Source organism: Petaurus breviceps, unplaced genomic scaffold, assembly GCF_028583685.1.
Source record: "Petaurus breviceps papuanus isolate PSGF00001 unplaced genomic scaffold, PetGlider_PUasm1.0 38, whole genome shotgun sequence".
Classification (NCBI taxonomy): Eukaryota; Metazoa; Chordata; class Mammalia; order Diprotodontia; family Petauridae; genus Petaurus; species Petaurus breviceps.
Window position 1 is genome coordinate 63,037,537 of NW_027186304.1, and position 23,131 is coordinate 63,060,667.

Here is a 23,131-nt window from a genome sequence, read left to right on the forward strand (position 1 = left end):
AGAGAGAGAGAGAGAGAGAGAGAGAGAGAGAGAGCAGGAAAATGAGACTTTATAAGGAGTATTGATTAGATTTATTCCCTTTATCCTAGGATAAAAGCACAGATAGTCTAGTAATTTAAATCTCCAGATAGTATCACAGCAGTTGAAGAGACCAAGGTTCAGAGGGGTTAAGTTATTTGCCTATAGTAACTATTGAAGGTGGGAGCTGAACCCAATTCTTTCTGAACCCAAGTTCAGCAGTAATCCATTTATTCCACAGATATTTACAAAGTAATATATTCAGTGCCTTGTGTTATATAGCCACTGAGGGCTATGGGAATGTTAGGAAAGACAACAAAACATAGTGAATAAGGCACTGGATTTGTCAGATTGACCTGGGTTCAAATTGTACTTCAGAAACTTAATAGTTATTTTAAAAAAAAGTTATAGTCATTTAACCTCTCTGGGTCTCAGTTTCCTCATATGAACTTGATGGTCTATAAAGTCCCTTTCTGCTTCTAAATATATGATCTTGTGATCCTAAGACATGATCCTTGATGTGAAGGAGTTTACAGTCTCATCAGGAAAATACACAAATAATATTAATTAGAATAGAAGTTCATAAGAGAAATACAGAGTACTATGAGATGAGGAAATATGCCTTTATCTAGTGGGGGAAATCAATAATAGTTTTGTGTAGGGGAGGCATTTAATCTGGGCCTGGAACAATATATAGGATGTTGAAAAGAGCGGCATTGGGGACAACATAGGCAAAGGTGAGGAGGGAAAGCATAAAGTGTATTTGAGGGGTGACAGGTTTGGCTGCAGAATGGTATAGGAAGAAGTTGGGTGAGCCAATGGTGAAAGGTAGTTTGGGGTTAGATTGGGGGAAAGAGGAGGAGTCCTTGAATGTCATGCTAAGGAGTTTAATCTTTCTTCTGGAGTCAGTGGGATGCCTGAGGCTATACCACTTTATGAACATAACCCAGGAATTGCACAGGTTTCCCAGGAGGCAAGAATAGGTTTTTATGTTAATGTTTTCTTGCATAACAGCTAATATTTGCTATTGTAAATCAGCAGGGGGAGCTCTGCAAATGAACTTTAAATGCTTTTGAGGATATTCCTAAAACTACATCCAGTTCTTTTAGGAATTAAAACAATGATGGGATTTTATGTGATTAAAAAAAATCATGCTTTTCTTTTAAGTTTCTGGGCTTTTCAGTAGATTAAGGTTCATTTTAATGGAAAAAGTCTTTTCAAAGAAATCGCCTTTTTCTATCTTCTCCCTTTATCTTTTTCAGCAGAAATTGTAGTTATAAAGTTGGAAACCACAGGTTAGTGGTTTTCTTTTTGTTTGTTTTTGTTTTTTGTTTTTTTAATCAGTCCTGTTAAATCTGTTTTACCATAAACTCTTGCAAATAAACTCTGACTAAAGTCAGCACTTTGTCTTTTCTTAGTGCCATTGTTTATATGGAGAGTGCTAAAAGAAAAACCTATCTGAATAAACAAAGGAAAAACATGTTTTTAAAGAATAAATTATCATATTTCATATTTTCCCTTCATTACTGACTTATATAAACCCTAAATGTTGTCAATTATTAGCATTTATTTTTAGACTTTCTTTGTCTCTGTCTTTGTCTTTTTCTCTCTGTCTGGCTGTCTCCCTCTAACTTTCTCAACTCTTTTTCCTTTCTAAGTAGCTGCCCACTGGGGACCCAACTGGCCAGTTGGTTGGGCAACCTTCCTTCCTTCCTTCCTTCCTTCCTTCCTTCCTTCCTTCCTTCCTTCCTTCCTTCCTTCCTTCCTTCCTTCCTTCCTTCCTTCCTCCCTTCTCTACTTTCCTGCCTTCTGCCCTCCTTCTCTCCTTCCTTCCCTCCACCCTCACGCTCCTGTCCCTTTGTCCACATGTGTAATCATACCCTTACCTGTGGGTACTTTACCCAAAGAAATATTAATTTTGATTACTGAAACCTTGCAAGATGTCTTGGGCTAGATTTTTTATCATTAAAAAAAAAACTAGGACAATCAACTCTTTTGCCCCATTTGTAAATTTATGAATTCTTGAAACACGGCACTGGAAAACCAGGTTTTGATAACGCCTTTTGGAATTCAAATGGAGGTACTTGACCATGCCTTAAATCCGAGTCACTCTGGTTTTCACTTATTGGCCTATGATGGGTCCCAGCCCAAGACCCACTTGGTTATTATTTTAGTTTTAATGATTTAGAGTGAGTGTAAAAGACAATTGTTTCTGTTCCGTCCAGAAACTCTGAGGGTTTTCCCCTACCAGATTGATTTTTTTTTAAACCAGGTAAAAGAGGTCTTTTTTTGGCCTCATTTCTTAACTAATCTTCATCATTGAATGGGTGTTGCCTCATTCAAACTGAGACTTGGGAAAGACGTTGGCTTAAAAAGGCCAAGGTAGGGGCGGCCAGGTAGCACAGCAAGTAAGAGCACTGGCCCCAGAGTCAGGATGACCTGGGGATTGAATCCGGGTTCAGATATTTAGCACCACAACCAGAAATAACTGTCCATGTAACCTTGAGCAAGTTACTTAACCCCAATTGCTTGGGGGCGGCCAGGTGGCTCAGTGAGTAAGAACACCAGCCCCAGCATCGGGATGACCTGGGATCGAATATGGGCTCTGATACTTTTGCACCACACCCAGAAATAACTGGCCATGTAACCTTGAGCAAGTTACTTAACCCCAATTGCTTTAAAAAAAAGGCCAAGGTGGTCTATAGCACTGGGGCCATCTCCAGTCATCCTAAACTATGTCTTGCCACTGGACCCAGATTACTCTAGAAGAGAGAGTGAAGTTGGTGACTTTGCACAGCCCAGACTCACTTAAATCAAATTCCCTTGCAAATCAAGACATCACCTTCTTGATGTCATTGATCCTCTTCTAAGACAAAGGACAAACAATAATGACAACAATTTCTCTTTTCCAAGGACAACCCTGCTATGTGCTGTTCTTCATGGCATCCCACCTAGCTTCACCAGTAGGTTACCCACATGATCATCCCCTATTTCTCTCTAATCTTTATTTATTAATTTCTTCCCTGCTATTGCTAAACAAATCCAAATCTCCCAGCTTGAAATACCTACCATCTTCTCAAAATATTGTCTTCTGTCTTCTTTTTCACAGCCAAATTCCCAGAAAAAGTTACCTACATCAGTTGCATTTACTTCCTTTTCTCTAAAGCACTTCTCAACCTTTTGTGATCTGCTTTCTTTCCTTAGCACTGAAATTACTCACCCCAAATCACCAGTGTTCTCTTCAAAGTCACATATGATGGTCTTTTTATTAATCCTCATCCTTCTCAACCTTTCTGTGGCATTTGACACTGTTGCCTTTCTTTTCTTTTTGGATTTTCTCTTTAGATTTTCATTACTTTACACTTTTGGTTCTCCCTTTAACTGTCTGGCCACTCTTCACTTCCTCTGGCTGATTTATGATCAAATATTAAACCCCTTAACTTGTAAATATAGTCATAAGTCTGGGCCCCTTTCCTCTATCTCTTAACAATTAGTGATTTTAGTTCTGTGGGTTCAATAATTATCTTTATGTAGAGTATTCCGGAACTTTTATAGCAAGCCCCAGTCCAAGGGTAGGGAACCTATGACCTTGAGGCCACATGTGGCCCTCTAGGTCCTTTGAGGTGACCCTCTGACAGAATTTGTTTTTTGAAGTTTAGAATTAGTCAAAGGGCTTCACTTGAGGACCTAGATTGACCTCATGGCTTCAGGTTCCCCGACCCTGCCTTGTCTTTCCCCTGAGATACAGTTGTGCATCTCAGATGGCTAATTGGATATTTAAATTTCATCCTGTCCATAACCGAACTCATTATCTTTCCCTCCAAATTCATTCTTCTTCCAAAGTCCTATGTTCTTTTGAAGCCACCACAATCCTTCCAATCACTCACATTCCCAAGCACAGTATTAGTCTTGACTCTTCACTTATACTCTCCTTGTATTTCTAATCAGTTGCTGATGATCATTATTTCTATCTCCACAGACTTTCTTGCTCAACTCTTTCCCCAGTCCAATCCATTTATCTTTTTTGGAAATGTTAAAGCAGCTTTCCTAAAGCATCCCTGTGACCACATAATTCCCCCATTCAATTAGCTCCAGTGTCTTCCTATTCCTAGGATCAAATGAGCCCTATTTGTCATGCAAAACTCTTCAGAAGCACACTGCTTCCAAGCTCTCCAGTTTTCTTACATACTGTTTTCCTCCATACACTCTACAATCCAGCTGGAGTGGCCTATGTTCACTTAAAACACTCCATCTCCCATGCTTTTACAATGGCTGTCCTCCGTGTTGGGAATGATCTCCCTCCTCAAATTCACCTCTTCATTCTCTTGTTCCTTTCCAGATGCTGCTTAATTTTCACCTTCTACATAAAGGCTTTCCTCATCTCCCAACTATTACAGTCCTCTCCAACATGCATTTATCTTGTATTTATTTTGTATGTACTTGTATATGCATATTTTTCCCTCCTGATAGATTGTAAGGTCCTTCCCTGAAACAAAATAGGTGCTTTATAAATTTTTGTCAATTAATTTTGGGGCCACAGCCTATATTTTATCAAGAGCTATGTTTCATAAAAGGCAAAGTATCATTGTCAATAGGAAGTTGACTTCAAAGGCAGAAAGACCTCTGTATAATTCCTGCCTTTGATAAATACTGGCTTTGTGACCTTGGGAAAGTCACTTCACCACTCTATGCCCCCAAAGATTATGAACTGCAGAAAAGGCGCTGATATATATTGGTGACAACGTTTCCACATTCTGAGAATTCCTTATACCAATGAAATCCTGACGCTCTGTTTCATAGTTGTAGATCACTTCACAAATTATGGAAAAGTCAATGATAGAATTTTAAGTTTTATATCCCCAGAGTAAACATTCTGAGTATTTTTCCCTGCCCTTTGTTAAATGACAAATAGGACATTATGTACATTATCTCATTTGAAACTCACAATCCCTTGAGATAAGTGTAAAGTTAGTATAATCTTCATTTTATAAATGAAGAAACCAAGATGCAGAAAGTGGGGATACTCTTTAAGTTCATACTACTAGTAAGTATTTGATCTGAGAATCAAACCCAACTCTTTTAACTCCACATCCAATTCTTACATATTATACTTCATCTCTTGTCATCACTGTTACAAGCTGAGTCCAACAGAGCTATTGAGTTTCTTAGACTTTCTTGTACCCTAAGTTTCTTAGGGTTCCTTGAGCCACTGATATGACTAAGCTTTATTCTTCCTGGAGGCAGCATTACAACTAGGGCAGGACCCTAGGTGCCAACATCTTGGGAAGCCACTGTGACAGTTCTTTGCCTCCAGTCAGTGTCCCAACTGCTTTTCCTTCCAGATATTCTCAGGAGCCTATTGACATATTTCTTTACCCCAGGGCCAGCCTTTTTCCACGATCATGTGATAGTCTGCTGTCATTTCTTCCCTTCTTCCTTCTAGGACCTCAAGGGATGGGGGCATTCAGAAGACTCTCTGGGAGAGCATCATCCCACCTCTTGATGTAACTATATAACACCCAGAGAGAGTCCTTTGTACCACTGTAATAACTCCCTCCCCCTTGCCTGTACCTCGATTTAATTTGCCTTTTGGAGTAAGAATTTGTAATTATGGTTCTGCTTTAAAGATAATGGCTTAATTCTCAGGAGGAAAATTGCCGTATCATCACCAAAGGGTGATCAGCAGTCATTGGCTATCAACTATTGTGATTGCATTTTGCATTTACATTTTGCATCTACAGAGTGTGGGGAAAAGAAGAAAGAAAAACAACAAATGAACCAACCACACTATATTTTTAATGATTTTAAGAAGTGCTTTTAAAGTCATAAAAACCTCTTCCTGTTTATAGATAAGAAAACCCAATCCCAGGGAGGTCTTGAAGGACTTAACGGAGGTCATACAAATAGCTGTAGCAGCAACGTTGGGAACAGAACACATCTCCCAGATCCAGAATGTTGTTCTTTTTAATGAACGATGCTGCAATTTGGTTCATTTAAGCAACACTCCTCAACGTACTTGGCTGTACAGAATTTAAAGAAAGTTTAGGAAATGAATATTCTTGAATTTAGGAAAAAAAAGTACTTAGCTCTAAGCCCCAGCTTCTCTTAGGATTATCTAAGGCAACTCTACTTAAATAAAGTTTTGAACCACTTGGTAAATGTCTCCCTGTTCCTTTTCATTTTTATTCACCTCTGAACTTTAGGCTCCAGGAACAACTAGAGAAGGTTAAGAGTAAATACTGAAATGCTGTGAGAAAAATAGTTTTTTCTTGAGGATTTTCCAGTCTACCAAACAGGAGGAAATACCAGAGGTATGCTGAGAACAAAACCTCTTCTCAAAAAAATCTCCAGCAAAAGGTTTATTCTCAAAAGACTCCAGCAGTTCAGAGCAAGATTCTTTGCTTATTTGAAGCAATTATAATACATTTTTGAGTTTCTCATCAAGAAGTTCTCGTAAACACTGTAGTTGATTCTCACTGTTCAATCTAACTATAACATGTTCAGTTGGCAAATACTTATTATATGCCTGCTATGTTCCAGGCTCTGTACTAAGGGTACAAAGGAAGGCAAAAGAGTGTCCCTGTTGTAAAGTCCAATAGGGGAGATAATATGCAAACAACTATGTACCAACAAGGCATATACAGGTTAAATTGGAAATAATCAACAGAAAGTAGTAAAATTAAGGAGAAATCAGGAAAGACTTTCTTTAAAAGATGAAATTTAATGTGGTACTTGAATGAAGCCAAGGAAACCAGGAAGCAGAGATAAGGAACAAAGAATTCAGGGCATGGGGATCAATCAGTGAAAATCTCCAGAGTTGGGACATATGGTGTCACTGGATTGCAGATTATATATATATATATATATAATCTGCATGAGTGGGGTGGGTAAGAAGACTGAACAGGTGGAAAGGGATAGGCTACAAAGGGCATTGAATATCAGAGGATGTTGTGCAGCAAGACGGTGAAGTGGGTAGAGCACTGGACCTGGAGTTAGGAAGACTTGAGTTTAAATCTTGACTTAGACATTTATTAGCTGTGTGATCCTGGGCAAGTCACTTAACCTCTGCAAATTTCAGTTTCTTCATATGTCCAATGGGGATAACAATGGCTTCTATGACCCAGGGTTATGAGGAACAAATGATATAATAATTGCAAAGTGTTTAGCACAATGCCTGGCAAATAGTAAGTGCTATATAAAGGTTAGTTATTATTTTTGTTGTGATGATGATGATGATGTTTGATCCTGAAGGCACTAGAGACCTCATGCTTAAGGAAGATCACTTTGGAAACTTAGTGGAGGATGGATTGGTGTGGAGGAAGATTTGTGGCAAGCAGGCCAACCAGGAAGATATTGCAGTACTCCAGGCATGATGTGATGAGGGCCTATATCAATGTGGTAGTGGTATCAGAAAGGGGCATATGTGAGAAATATCATGAAGGTAAAGTCATCAGATCTTGGCAACAGACTGGCTGTGGTGATGGTGTGGGGGGAGATGAGATAGAGGAAGAGGAGTCAAGGATGATAACACCCCAGGTTGTGAGCCTGGGTGACTGCTAGAATGGCGGCAGCCTCAACTGTAACAGGGAACTTCAAAAGAAGGGAGGGCATAGGGGAAAAGATAATGAGTTTAGTTTTGGACATGTTGAGTTTAAGATGTCTCACTGGCACCTGCTTCTAGTAATTCAATGGGGACATGGGAGTGAGAGTTTAGAGGTAAGCAGATAGGTTAAGTTATCCAACATAAATAGATTTGAGAAGCATCAGTATAGCAATGCTAATTGAATCCATGGGAGCTGCTGAGATCACCAAGTAAAACCGTATAGGAGAAGAGAAGAGGGTCTGGGACAGAAAACTGTGGGACATCCACAGTTAGCGGGCATAACCTGGACAAAGATCCAACAAGGGAGACTGAGGAGAGCCCTGAGGTAGGAGGAACATAAGGGTAGAGTATATGCCATTGGTGTCCAGCAATGTCAAGAAATTGAGAGGACATCTTTCAGCCTCAGAATTTCTTTTTATATTGTCATTCATCCATTAATCAGCAGGGAATGTTGGCAGTCATTGTGCTTGAGAAGATAAAGGATTTCCATTATATTTCTGATAAATTCTGAGGAAAACATTATACTTTCCAAAGGCCATGCTAGGACTACATATAAGCTGCCTTTGTACCCCTCAGAAAAGAATTGCCATTAACTGCTATCTATTTCTTTCAGTAACTAGGGGCAAGTAGGTGGCACAGTGGATAGAACACCAACCTGGAGTCAGGAAGTCCTGAGTTCAAATATCTCCTCAGACACTTGCTAGCTGGGTGACTCTGGGCAAGTCATTTAACCCTATTTGCCTTTTCTCATCTGTAGAATGAGCTGGAGAAGGAAATGGAAAACCACTCCAGTATCTTTGCTAAGAAACCCGAAATGTGGTCACAAAAAATCATGAAGAGTCCAACATGACTGAAATTAATGAAGAATAGCAGTCTCTTTTTCTGAGTGTTTCTAATAGGTTTCCTTGTACCAGCCGCCTAATAAGTTACTTTTATTGTTCAGTGTAGCAAGGGATGTTGTTCGTTTAGAACATCAAAAATTCATTTTTATTGAGAAAAATCTGATGTCCTGCCTTAGACTTCTAGAAGTCTAATAATTCTAAATTCCTGTCCCAAAGTTCAAACTTTTTTTCCTTCTCTGTCATTTAGAGCTCCTGATAATAGTTTTGACTCCTCTTAATCTCTTTGTATTCTTTTTTTCCCCTCTGTCTTCTATCATGGATTATTTCTTCCATCTTGTACTGGTGATGACATGATTCACCCTTTCCCCCAGCCTAGTTGATGTAATCATAGAAAGGGGCAGAAAATGGGGGTAAAGTATAAATTGCTCAAGATGATTGACTTTTTGTCCCATCACAAAGTGAGAAGAAATCTCCCTGGTGGAATTGTAAGGATCATTTGCCATTGCTTGACTAAAGATTGGACCCTACACAAGTAGCCTTTAGAACATTAAGCTTGTGAGACCTGGATGTAATTGATGCAGTCAAACCTTTCCCAGTTTTGTGGAGCATAACCACTGTGCTTCACCACAGGAATAGTGGGTATTCCTCTCCTTTCTTTCTATTCATGTTGCTTGGCAGCAGAACTACTCACCCAGTGGGAGATGTCACATCCAGCAAGACAAAAAGATAGATTTACAGATCAGGAAGCGGCTCCAATAACATGACCCTTGGCAGCAAAGAAGAGAGTTAATCATAGATTCAAGGAAGAATTAGCCATGGTTATTGAGAACTGAGCTTCAGAGAGGAACAGAACCAGAGAGCTCAATTACAATATCTAACCCACACCGAATCTGCATGGGTGTTTAGCATGAGTAGATTATGAGAGAAGAGACAATGGAATTCTGTGGTGCCAGATGCATGAGTTGCCTTAGCTACATGTGTTCCCTACAAGTATATTTCATTTCTGATGTATTTTAAGTTTGTGTTCAATCTTCCAATGAATGCTCTATATATTTGTTGGAGAGTATACCCTAATTTCATGGGGCAATAATGTTTAGCTACTGTCCCTACTGTGGAATCATGGTAAATGCTTTGTCTTTGAGTTATTATGTCCACAAAGTAGACTCCCAAGAAGAAGAAGAAGCTTTAAACACACACACACACACACACACACAAACACACACACACACCCAACAAAAAACTTTTTGTTCTCTGAAATGAGGAGGAACACAAAATTCTCTACTGATCTCACACCTTCTTTTCCTATTCACTTGCCTTATAATATTAGTATTCCTTTTCATTTTAGAAAAGTTCTGTTACTTTCTATATCTTCTACATTTCAGTGCTAACTTTTGTAGACTTTCCTGATCAGTTTCTCTGAAAACTGATATGGTAATTTACTTGTTTACTGAATTTCAGATCTTTGTGGAATGCCCCCTTCAAACTAGATTTCTGTTTTCCTCTTGTTTCTGATAGTCCACTCAGGTATTAGCATTTATCACTTGTTGCACATTATATTTGCCAGTGTGTTCCCATTTCATTGTAAAGGGCAGCTTTCTACATTCCTAAGTTTAATCATTGTGATCTTTCAGAAGTTTATCATCACTTATTGCTTAAGAACTGAAAGAGCATTTTTTTTCCAAAAAAGAAACTAAAGAGACAAGATTTTTGGATATTTCCTCACATCTTTAAAAAGAGCAAGTTGAATCATAATTCCTCGGTGTTCTATTTTGAGTTGTCATGATTTTAAAGTTAAATGGAGCTGATTCAGAAATGCTCTTTCCATAAAACTTTTACTGACATCAGTGGTATTTGGTATGAAGTAGGGAGGTTCCTTAGAAAATTTGCTATTGATTTTCTATAGAGTACAAGGTAAAAAGGAAGAACAAGATGGGTTTTCAGACAGGACTGTCTATGAAAGACACAGTGCTTTATAGGAAAAGGGATTGGGCAGGAAGTAAGGTCTTGTCTTCTCCATATGCTCACCCTCACTTCTGTGAATCCCAAATAAAATTTATACACCTCTTCTAGGAAACCATATAAGAGCAAACTCTTCTGAGGATGACCTTACTCTTACTTTACTAAGGAAACTGACATTGACTTAAAATTCTTCAGCTCTTATCCTTTATTCCTCTCAACATTTTTTTTGGAGGGGGGAAGGACAAGGTAATTGGGGTTAAGTGACTTGCCCAAAGTCATACAGCTAGCAAATGTCAAATGTCTGAGGTCAAATTTGAACTCAGGTCCTTCTGACTACAGGGCTGGTGCTCTATTTACTGTGCCACCTAGCTGCCCCTCAACTTCTTTAAAGTCCTCTTGCTTTCCCTTAGTCTCAGAGATTGAGGTAGTTTTTCCAAAACTAATACCTTCATCTATACCCTTGATCCCATTCCTCTTCTTTCTCCCATGTTCTTTCTCTCACACTCATATACTTTTAAGTTTCTAGTTTCTCCAGGATGTCTCTTAATACTCGCTTCTCCCTGCCCACCTCCCACTTCTTCACCTACTAGCATGTCTAGGTCTCAGCTATCTGAAAAAAAAAACAAAAGAATCAAATCTTCATCCCTCTCCTCTTCTTCCCCAACAAACATTTAGAAAGAGTAGTCTACATTTATTGCTTACACTGCTTCACCATCCATACACTCCTTAACTCTTGCTAGCATGCTTTTGTCCCAACCACTAAAAAGCTTTCTCCTAAACCAGCAATGACCACATTATTGCTAAACCTATTGCCTTATTCTATTTGTTATTTCTCTATCATTTGGCCCTGTGAACTACTATCTTATTAAAATCTTCCTTTTCTTGTCCTCTGACACTGAACTTCTAGTGGCAGCTAAGTGGTCTAATGGGTAGCACCAGCTAGCTCCTCCATGAAGGCTTTCCTTACTTTTCTACTTTTTCGTTCCTCAGACTTCTCATAGCACTCTGCTGGGATCTCTCCTGTGTATTTTTTCCATTTGTTCTTTTTATTTTAGTTATTCACATCTGTACATTTCCTCACTTTGCTTACTGTATATTGAACACCTCCCAGAAACATCTTCGGTAGCTATAACATAATCCTCAAAGGATGTCTTCCAACCAATCTTCTCCTGTGTATATGTTATGGTCATACAGTATTTCTTGTAAGAGGCTATAGCAGAAACAACTATCCAGTGATTCTAATTTTCATTATCAAATAGGACTTAAAATAGGGAGAAAGGTGTTCATTAAAGGATTAAAAATCCCTGTTGTCATGTAGGATGTCCTAAGCAGAATTCAAATGAGAAAAGGATTGCTTATAGACTTGGAGGTCTTCCTGATGAGATGGTGTCTATTGCATCAAACCCCAGGAATATTAAGGTACCTCTTTAAGGAATTCCACAGGTTCTAAAAGAGATAGTTCTAACAATTGACATGGGAAAATGGAAAATAAAAGGATGAGGAATGATTGCTACCCTTAGCATAATATACAATCCATTATTAAGTTGCTGTATCAGTACTTAGATCCTGGAAAGTTAGGCATTGTAGATGAATGATGTTTTCGGAATTGGATGGGTAAATAGAGCAAGCTGAACTGAAGTTGGGAAATTGTACAATATTTTCAATGATCCTGAGCTGTTCCCTGACACAAAAGCCTCTTTTCAATAACACTGTTCTCTTAGATTATGCTATATGACTACAAGTCATGGAACATCACTATCTCTAAAGAATCAATGTTATGACAGATACAAAGGGCAATGGTGAATCACACAATCATAGAATCTCGGAGTTGGAAGAAACTTCAGAGGCCATTTAATGCAACCCGTACCAGAACAAGAATCCTTTGTGTTACATATCCAATGAGATGGCAGAAAGACCTTCATTGATGGGAACCCACAACCTCCCAAGGCACCAATTCCAATTTTAGATAACATTGTTAGGCAGTTTTTAGAGACTTCAGATCTAACTCTGCCTCTTTGAAACCTCCACTCATTGCTACTAGTTCTTCTCTTGGGATTAAGTAGAACAACCACTTGTTGGTAGTTGTAAAGAGACTATATAACATATTACCAAGATGATTTGCATGTAAGAATTAATGAATGAGAAAGTAGTTATTAGGCACTTACTGTGTGATTCCCAAGCACTGTAGGAAGTACGGGGGATGCAGATAAATATAAAAGTGAGATTGTCTCTGCCCTCAAGAGAGACTACAAATATTGGGCAGTAGTGGCCAAAGGTATTTTGGTCTGGGATGTAGCAGGGGTAATGAGTGGAGCCATACGGAAGTTGATATGCCCTTTCTAGTATTGGTTTGATTACCATTCTCAGAGAAAGAATGGGGGATGGTAGCAGATATGGTAAGAAGATAACTGGAAGAATCTTCTTGTGGTTGGGAGCAACTTAGATAGGTGAGTTTGTGAGTTTGCCCTCACTGGCTTATCATCTGTATAGCTTCACTCCACAGTGGAGATTCCAGACTTGAATGGATTACGTCTCCTAGACCATGGTTTCTGGGATGGCTGGAAGTCAAGTAAGTGATATTGAATTTAATTACAAGCATTTGTTAAATGCTTTGCAAGTCACCCGGACACCTAATCCTGCTTCTAGATACTTATAGTCATCATCCAAGGAGGTGATTCCTATGGACAAAGGGCCAGATAATCTGATACTCATAGGGCAGGAAAGCCAGCCTAAATAACCATCCTGAGAGGGAGGAGGCAGCATATGCTAGGCAAGTTGAGCCATTTTCACCTTGACAACCATCTCTCCTCAGACTCTGATGGAGAAAGTCCAGCATCTAGAATTTAAGAGCCTTGAGAGTAGCTGTGTCCCTCTAAATACCAGACCTTGCAGCTATCATGGAGAGAGAAATCACTATTGAGAATGGGCCCACTTTCTTTGTCACCACCAGCACTAACTCCTGACTAACTGTCACCAACAATTCAATTCAGTTCAATAAATATTAAGCACCGACTACATGCTAGGCACTATGATAAGTTCTGGGAGTACAAGTGAGAAAAAGATCGTCCTGCCATTGAAGAGCTTATGATCTAATGAGGGAAGCCAACCCATAAAAGGAAGCTGGAAGGGCAGGGGTGGGGAGGGAAGGATGCTAGGGAGTACCTGGTATGGGAGCGTCTTGTTCCGTGAAGTTTAGACCAAGCAGAGCTACAGATGGAAGGTGGAGTGAGCTGCAAAGTCCAGGTCCGGCCCAGCTCTATAAAGGAAAGCTTTAGCTGGAGTTTAGTGCTCCAAGACAAATAGATACAAGAATTCTGGGAGTAGCACCACACGTCCTGCTCTCAACTTGGCCTTCGCAGTCATCATTTGGAGAGGAAGTGCCTGTTGGTCATCCTCACCAACTGCTAATTTGGCTGAAGCATCTGAGCACCCTAAGGGAGTGAAAGAATCTAGCATATGGCAGTACAGTCAAACCACCATCCCCACTGCCTTGATAGCATCTCCTCTCAGATGTTGATAGAGTCAGCCCAAAGAACTTTTGGAATAACAATGCCTGTATCCCAGCATTCACAGCCTTCATCCCAGGAGGTAAGTCATATAGAGATATAGCCTGCCAACTGCTCCTGTAAGTGATATGGCCACATCTATTGAAGACTCAAAAAGTTCTTGCTAACAAAGATCTTGGCACCTTCAAATGGTTCAACATTGGAAACTGCTATAGTTTTATTGGTGGAAGTGATGTTAAGGAACATCTGCTTTGTCACTGTACCCTAAGGACCATTGGACCATTCCATGCAGCTAAAACCTTCCATATGTATTTCCTCCCTCCTTAAAATGAGAGCAGGGACACAGTGCTTTGCACATAGTAATCACCTAATAATAGCTCCATTTATCCATTCAGTTGGAATGAGAGAGAGGCTGTGCAGACAAAATGAAATGTATGAAATGGAAAAGGAGGTGGGCCAGTCATGTAGGAAAAGTGAGATATAGTCTTACAGACAGTTTCTGACATTTGCATTGATATTCACAAAATCCCCAAAGGAAGCAGTGTTCAATGGAGCATGTATGACAGGATATTGACAAAAAGAACACTGGATAAGAATGTATAGGATATAGATGATTTACATTGATAAAGGTTGCACAGTGGATAAAATTTTGGATCTGGAGTCAGGAAGATCTGAGTTCAAGCCCAGAATCAGACACTAGCTATGTGAACCCAGCAAATCACTTAAAGTCTGACTGCTTCCTTATCTGTAAAATGGGGACGACTGTTCTCAGAGTTCTTGTGAGGACCAAATGAGGTAATAACTGCAAAATGCATAGCACAGTTCCTGGCACATAGTAAGTTCTATATAACTCTTAGCCACTATTATACTTATATTTACATTGATGAAATAATGAAGACATCAACACTTAAATATCATTCTTCTCTATTAAATTTTAAGCATCTTGAGACTTTGGTCTATGTCTGGTCTATTTTTGTATTCTCAGCAGCTTACATGAAGCACTTCTTTGAGTAAGCTCTTAAATGAGTGTTCAAGTGAAACAGAAACCCCCTACATTGATCATTACATTACATTAATTTGTATCTACTGTCATGCTGTTTTATAATTGGTCTTTTGTTGTGATCATGTTTGTTCCCTCTCCCCAAATAGACTGCAAATGCCTTGAGGGCAGCTAATTTATCTTCTTTTTCTCACCAATCAACAAGCCCTGTCTAGTGCTCTGAACTTAGAGAGTACTACAGAGATGTGTCATACTGGTTACCTGAGACCTTTTTTTTCCTGAACATTGGACCAATAATTAGGTGACCCTGGGCAAGTCTCTCTTGCTCAGGTTCCTCATCTCCATAACATTGATAATGATAGAGGAGGTTGTTGTGATGAGACAGCATGCTTGGGAACAACCTTCAGAGCAGAAATACTAGAAAAATGCCAGGCATTTTTGTTATTGTTAGTATAAAACTGTTTTAGTAAAGTTCAAATTAACGAAATGTCCAAGCTCAAAGCTTTTACAGGAAATCTTTTTGATATTTTCTGATATAACACAAAAATATCCAGACCTTGACTAAAAAAAAGACAAAGCATAGTTTTTCAACTTTACTTTGTTTTAATGGAATAAAAGCTTTCTTTCCAAAGTTGTTATTAAATAAATTTCTTTAAAGGAAATAATAGTTCCCCATTGTCTTTCATAATAATTACAAAGACATATTCCCAAATTTCCTGCCAGTGTTCTCTTGTGTTAATGACGTTAATTAGTGAGAAGAGGGGTGGCTAGGCAGCGCGGTGAATAGAGAACAGGCCCTGGAGTCAGGAGGACCTGAGTTCAAATCCGGCCTCAGACACTTGACACATTTGCAAGCCTTGTGACTTTGGGCAAGTCACTTAACCCCAACTGCCCTCCAAAAAAACCCAAAAAACAAACCAAGTGAGAAGAGATAATGTGAAGGGATGAACCTTCCTTGGTTAACAGAGACTTTCCATATTCTTTTGTACCAAACCCTCACTATTCCACTTTTTTCTTGATAATTATATCTTTTTGCAGCAATGCTGCATATGTTCCTAGAAAATTCAATTAAAACAAATATCTTGAGTTCGTATATCTCATTTGTTCCTTACTTTTCTAATGGCATTATGGAGATTTTCTGCATAATGAAACATACCTTTTTACATAGGATCATAGTATCCTAGACTTGAGTCAAAAGGGACCTCAGAAATTATGTAGCTCTAACTACTTCATTTTCTGGAGAGCATACTGAAGCCTAAGGGACCATAGAGTCACACATATAGTATATGGCCAACTTGGGATTTGAACCTAAGTCCTCTGACCCTTTGGAGCCAATCCTTCATGTTGTCTACTGCTGCAAGGATACACGTTATTTACTCTCTCCACAGGATCTCCCTCTACCAACAGGGGTCACAACTTTTTCTTTCCCTCATTTCATGAGTTGATTTGTCCACAAAAATTCATTGTCTGGTGTCTACCTCTCTGGCAAACTAATCAGAGCCTACTTGGGTTGGTCCTCTGATAAAAGATATGAAGTCAATCATCAATGTCATATACAAAACCTTCCCAGTTTGGTAAAACGTACCACAATTTGTACTCCAGCATAGATTTTGAGAACCCTTGTTTGCCTCTGGACCAGGAGGGAGCACTGGACTAAATCTTCCAGGGAGGATGTGCATCAAAGAGATTTGATTTTATATTCATATGCATATATGCATACATATATATATATCTGTGTATGTATATACACATACACATGTTAATTTACAGCCTTAGAATTGCCTTAAAACTCAAAGAATTTTAGTGGCTTTCCTAGGGTCACACAGACAGTATAGACCAGAAGTGGGACTAGACTCAAGTGTTTCTAGCTCTCACACCATATGCAATGTGAATTGCATATAATAATTTACCCAGTTCATGCAAAGACCTGTTATAGGCTAGTGAGAAGATATGGTGATATCACTTATTTTACTACCAGCATATCAGTCAGTCACAAACATTTATCAAACACCTACCATGCACCAGATACTAGACTAAGACCTGGGGATGCAAAAAGAGACATAGATTAGACCCTGACCTCATCAAGCTCATATTCTAATGGGGTATCTAGAATAGAAGATATTCTGTGGCTTAGTACATTCTGAGAGACAGTTTATGGTACACTAGACGACAAAGTTTGGGTACTGTGTGGAGTGCCAGCCTAGGGAATGCCAATATTTAAAAAGCACTGAGAATTAAAACCTTTTAGGAGGCTTTTGTGGCCAAGACACAGCTGGGGGCACAGTGGATAGAAAGCTGAGCTTAATCTGACTGTGTGGCTACTATGGGCAAGTGGTTTAACCCTTGTTTGACTCAATTTCCTCTGTAAAATGAGCATAACAATTGCACTTAATTCCCAGCGTGTTTATGAGAATAAAGTGCAATAGTTGTAATATTTTTTGTATTTTAATATAATTGTACTGTAATATAATAATATATTAATATAATTAGTATATTATATATAATATATTAATAATATAATAAATTATGTATAATATAATTATATATAATATATTATATAATATAATTATAAATAATATATAATATAATAATAATTATAAATCATGTTAAGGCATATTGTCTGGCACATATATATAAATGTTAGTATTGATGATGATGATGAAGATTTCTGCCTGAAGAGGAAGTATACCAATACTAGCAAAATTCTGATGTTTGCACTAGACTGAAGAACGGTCAAGAAATCTGATGAGAAACTGTAGTTAATGATTTCTTCCACACCAGAATTGTGCAATGAGTCAGCCAGAAGACTACTTAAGGCAGTAGGAAATGAGGCCTGCTTGTTAGCACAATTTAGCCTCCTTGGTGACCAGAGATTTTCAATATTTTCAATATTGATATCATTATCTTATTTTCAATAAGATATTTTACAAGACTGTGTCCAAAGTCAGCAAGAGTGAAAGGCATAGGGGCAGCTAGGTGGCACAGTAAATAGAGCACAGACCCCAGAGTCAGGAGGACCTGAGTCTAAATATGGCCTCAGACACTTGACACACTTACTGACTAGTTGTATGACCTTGGGCAAGTCACTTAACCCCAATTGCTTTGTCTTCCCCCCTGCAAAAAACCCAAACAAACAAAAATAAAACAAAAAAAGAATGAGGGGCCTACTTAACAAAGCCCCAGAGTGGTAAGAAAATCCCAGGGTGGGGATGGTGGAAGCCCTGGTAGCCTCATTGAGTAGTGGTAGCACAATGTAGCAATGGCACACTCCAGGCCAAGATGTTCTGATGATGCTGATCCAATTCTGACAAAGCTGAGAGAGCTCTGAAGAGCTATTGCTCTGAATCCCAAAGATCTGGGGGTGGGGAACCAACCCCAGGAAACAAAGATCAGTGCAGGAGTCCCAGGGTGAGATCACCCCCAATAACAGCAGCAGGTAAAGCCTGGCCATGGTGAAAAGCTACAGAGATGAATAAATCAAAGAAAATATCTATCAACTTTTCAGAACCTTATTGTCTTCAAAGGGTATTGAAGTAATTAAATAAGAAAAAAAACGTGGAAGCTTTGGGAGTAGATTAGTTCTCTTCTGAGGACTGAAGAGGGGAAAAAGAAGGACATAAAGAGGAGTCATGTATGTAGAAAGAAGAAAAAGGGGTGAAACTTGGTATTTTTCATCAGTGGTCTGTAAGAAGACTATATAAGCCCCAAAGTAGGGATTCAAAAATATATACCAAACCTAAAGTTCCTCCAGACTAAACTGCTAATAAGACAGCAAAAAGTATTAAAACAAAATCAAAAGACTGAAAAAATGATAAAGAAAATGTAAAATATCTGTTATAAAAAATAACTCACCTGGAAAACAGATTGAGGAGATATATGTTAAGAATTACTGGGTTCTCTGAAAACCGCAGTTTAAAAAAAAAAACCTAAGTATTATATTTCAAGAAATCCTAAGTGAAAACTGGCCAGATCGAATTGAATTAATTGAATTGAATCTAATTGAATGAAGAGAGAAAGAATTCACCAAACACCTGAAAGAAGCACCCAAAGGAAAAGTCCCAGGAACTTCAGCCAAAATCCAGAACTCTCATATCACAGGAAAAGAAACACTTTAAGAATTTAGAAAGAACAGTTCATATATCAAGGGGCCAGTCAGAATCACCATAGACCTGGCAGCTCATAATGTAAATTAGAGATCTTGAAATACATTATTCCAAAAGGCAAAAGAGATTGGCTTTCTACCAAAAAAAGAATAAAGCTGAATGTAATCCAAAAAATAGAAAAAAAATAAACCTTTTAGAGGACTGTCAAGCATCTCTAATGACCAGAACTCAATAGGAGCTTTGAAATACAAATACAGGATTCCAAAGAAACCTAGAAAAATAAAATATGTAAATAAAAATAAATTTATTTGTGCAATTGGAAAGAACTATTTGATGAAGTAGTTCTAATATTCTAATGGGGAGAGGAAATATGGTCTCTTCAGAACCTTTATTGTCTTCAAAGGACATTGAGGGAATTAACTAAGAAAAAAAACAACCACCTGGAAGTCTTGGGGGTGGATTAGTGCTCTTCTGAGGGCTTGACGAGGGGAAAGGGAAGGGTATAAAGAGGAATACGCTTGTGTAGAAAGAAGAAGGGGGAAACTTGGCATTTTTCGGAAGACTATACAAATATGAAAGTAGGGATTCAAGAAATAAGAATTAGATTTGCAGAGGTATTTCTATTAAAAATGTATTCAAAACACATCTTAAAGTTTAATCTATAGTGTTAACATATTCCATACCAGTTTCTTAATTCTAGACAATCAACAATACAGTAAGTCAAGGCGTACTGTGTAGGATTTACTGATTTCTAGGTTAAATGCTCACCTTGAAAACTGAACAATCATTTCTCCTAAGCCATTCAGAGCTGACTTCAACACATTTCTGGAACCTTCCTCTGATCTCAAATGGAAGGAGGTTTGAAGGCAAGTCAAGTCAACAAACATTTGTCAAGTACTTACCATGTGCCGGACATTGTGCTAAATGCTGGGAATAAAAGTATAAGCAGAAAGATAGTTCCTGCTCTCAAGGACCTTACATTCTAATGGTGGAAGATAACATATAAAATGAGTCTGAAAAGGAGATAGGGAAGAGATGAAGGTTCTTTGAGAAAGGCTATTGTCAAGATGGTCTAAGAGAATTAGGAGTGCAGTCTGGAGCAATTAAACACACACACACACAGAGTTTTGTGTAGAAACATATCAAACTGCAAAACAGAATACCTGATCCTAAAGAGGGAAAGTAAAAAAGAAAAGAAAAAAAAACAACCTAGAATCCAAGGTGCTATCTCAGGTTGTCTGTTAGACAATTGACAGGTGAAATTGTGGTATGTGAATGCAATGCAATAAGAAATGACAAAATCTAACTCCAGAGAACACTGGGTCATATGAACTGATGTAGAGAACCAGGGGGATGATTTAAATAAAGAGAACAACAATATAAAGTAAAACAACTTTGATGGACGATACAATGGTTAACAGTTTTCCCTTAGAATCCACAATGAAGAGTGTTATCCACCTTCTGACAGAGAGGTTATTGGTATATGGTCCAGAAAAAGATGTACTTTTTGGACATGGCCACTGTGTGGATAAATTTTACTTGACTATGTTTATTTGTTTACAAGTATTTTTAAAATTATTATTCTCAGTTAATAGGAGTTGAAGTTAACAAGAGTTATGCCTAGAAAAGAGGGCTCTTGAAATACTTTTTATAAGGTACAGAAGAAAATAGAAGGAAGTTCAGAAGGAAGAACTGATAAGCAGGAGATATTTTGAATTCATCATATATTTTAAAAAACCCAATTGGTATGAAATAAGATTCACAGTTCCAAAGAGCATCTCTGTGTGTGTGTGTGTGTGTGTGTGTGTGTGTGAGAGAGAGAGAGAGAGAGAGAGAGAATGTGGAAATGTTCTTTTGGGGGAGGGGGAGGAGGAATGCAGGTGTTTAAGTTCTGAATAATTCATGTTCGTACACCTGTACAAAGGCCAAGTGTCCTTTTTATGTCCTTGAGAGATTCCCTTCTTGGTTTCCTTGCTGTCTATGGGATCCTCCCCTGCTAGCTGAAAGCTGTCTTAGGCCATTATAGTGCAGCCTCACACGTGAGCATTTACTGAGAAAATGCACAGCTGTATAATGCTAGTGCTTAGCTCTAGAAGAAATCTTTAAGAAATATTGCTCAACTTTTGTTTCTTTGTTTTCTCTTTAATTTCAGGTGACGATGCAGCATTTAAAGAGCAGGAAGACCCTAGAGTTTGTGGCAAACAAGTGTTTATCTAGAGTACGAGGAGATGGAGACATAGTCTGTGAGCTACCTGTAGAAGAAGATGGAAAAGCAATTTTCCCAAGTGTGTCATTAAACTTCAGCAGTGCCTGCTACATTTTAGTGTTTGAATAGCTATTTTATTTATTTCTGAAATATTTAGTTACATGATGTTAGTTGGCCCAGTGAGGAAAGACAGTTATTTTTGCATGAAGTTGAAAGTTGCATGCAGTAAGAAGTAAATGTTCCACAGATTGTGCCTGAGTCCTTGGCCATTCTAGGACCAGAGCTAATTAGAGCTCCTGAGTATTGAAACTTTTCTTATCCATTGGCATCAAGGGTGAAGGTGGAAGTTTTGTGACATTACTTTTCATACCTCACTGTGCTCTTAGGTCTTCCCTTACTTGAAATATCTCATTATAACTAAAATCACTATAAACTTTAAACAGTTTGCCAAGTGTTCCCCTCTCTTTTAGAAGACCATAAAAGTGGTGTATAATTATCATTCATTCATTACTTTATTAATTCTATTTTTAAGATGTCAACCCAGTAGGCTTCTTTTCTTATATATTAAAGTCCAATGTATGAATTAGGTTAATGATTCAAGATGTTCTTTCCCCTATACATTAATCAATTAATCAATGGGATATATGGAGTGTTCAAGGTAGACTAGCACCTCTGGTATGAGGGCTTGACGAGCAATTTTCAGGACTGTTCATCCACAGTTGGTGTCAACCCAACTCTCACCTGTGGCTCCAAAAAACTGTAGCAAGAACAGCAGCTACACTCTAGTAAAAGTGCCTTGGCAGATGGGCTAAATCAGGTTCAGAGTATAGATAGGCCTCAAACCTGTCAGTGAGTTAGAGGGATGTCTACCTCAAGTACATGAAGTCTTCTCCTGGAGGAATGGGTAAATGAGAACAATTTGTTTCAACGGCCATGAAAGCAGCTGAAGTAGGTACTGTGAAACATTTAGAGCTTGGTCAGACATCAAAGATGGCAAGGTCATCCAATACATCCCAGGCCATGAGCATGAGGCCATCACTGGTCATGTTGACTTTTATCTTGCCACTGAACTTCAATGATTCTGAGAGAGACAGACAGAAAGACAGATAGACAGAGAGAGACAGAGAGAGGGAGAGAGAGAGAGAGAGAAGACTTTGTACAAATGTGCCTCATTTAAATCTAATTCATGCACAAGTTAAGACATCACCTGTGATATCATTGGTACTTTTGGAAAAAGGGCAAACAACGTTAATCAATATATAGAGATTTCTTTATAAAGAAAGTTTTTCCTACATATATTTTTAAGGAAATTGATTTTAATTCAGGTAGATTATGAGGATAAGGGAACTCCAGATGAGGAATCTGTGCTTTCATAGAAGTCTGAGAATATAGATTGAGCCTCTAACTAGTTCTCTTCAATTTGTATGAGTTACTAAGCAGATTGTTTTTGCCTTCTCCCTGTTTTGGATTAATAGTAGTAAGATACCATGTTTATGTCTACACGGGCCAACTGAAGGAAGCAGAAACCACATCTGCAGTTTACCTGTGTCTATATGGAGAAAGAGGTGACTCCGGCATTAGGCTTCTCCACAAATCAGATATGCCGATAAAATTCCAACGAGGTCAGGTAAGTCTACATAATTATTTTCCCATCATCTCAGCAATGTTTCTAAAAGAGACCACTTTTCAAATGTCAGTACTTGAAGGAGTGGTTTGCTTTGGCTTTCTGGTTAAGTCTTCTTTTCAATATAGGTTTTCCCTAACATGACTTTCTAACTGGCTCTATCTGAAAGGTTGTTCTTGAAATAGCAATGAAATACACTAAACCATTAATGAATAATAGAACAAAGAAAAGAAAGACATAAAAAATTAGTGTTAATGATGAGAAAGGGGG

The 23,131-nt window shown here is 38.4% G+C and overlaps 1 protein-coding gene across 1 annotated transcript in view; it reads left to right on the forward strand.

Annotated features, from left to right (window-relative positions):
* The window catches only part of LOC138170116 (lipoxygenase homology domain-containing protein 1-like), a 657,842-nt gene that overhangs the window by 148,916 nt on the left and 485,795 nt on the right, over window positions 1-23,131 (forward strand). The window contains exons 19-20 of the mRNA XM_069099511.1: window positions 21,184-21,316; window positions 22,713-22,864. Coding sequence (XP_068955612.1) covers window positions 21,184-21,316; window positions 22,713-22,864 — 285 coding nt within the window. The remainder of the gene's footprint in view (window positions 1-21,183; window positions 21,317-22,712; window positions 22,865-23,131) is intronic.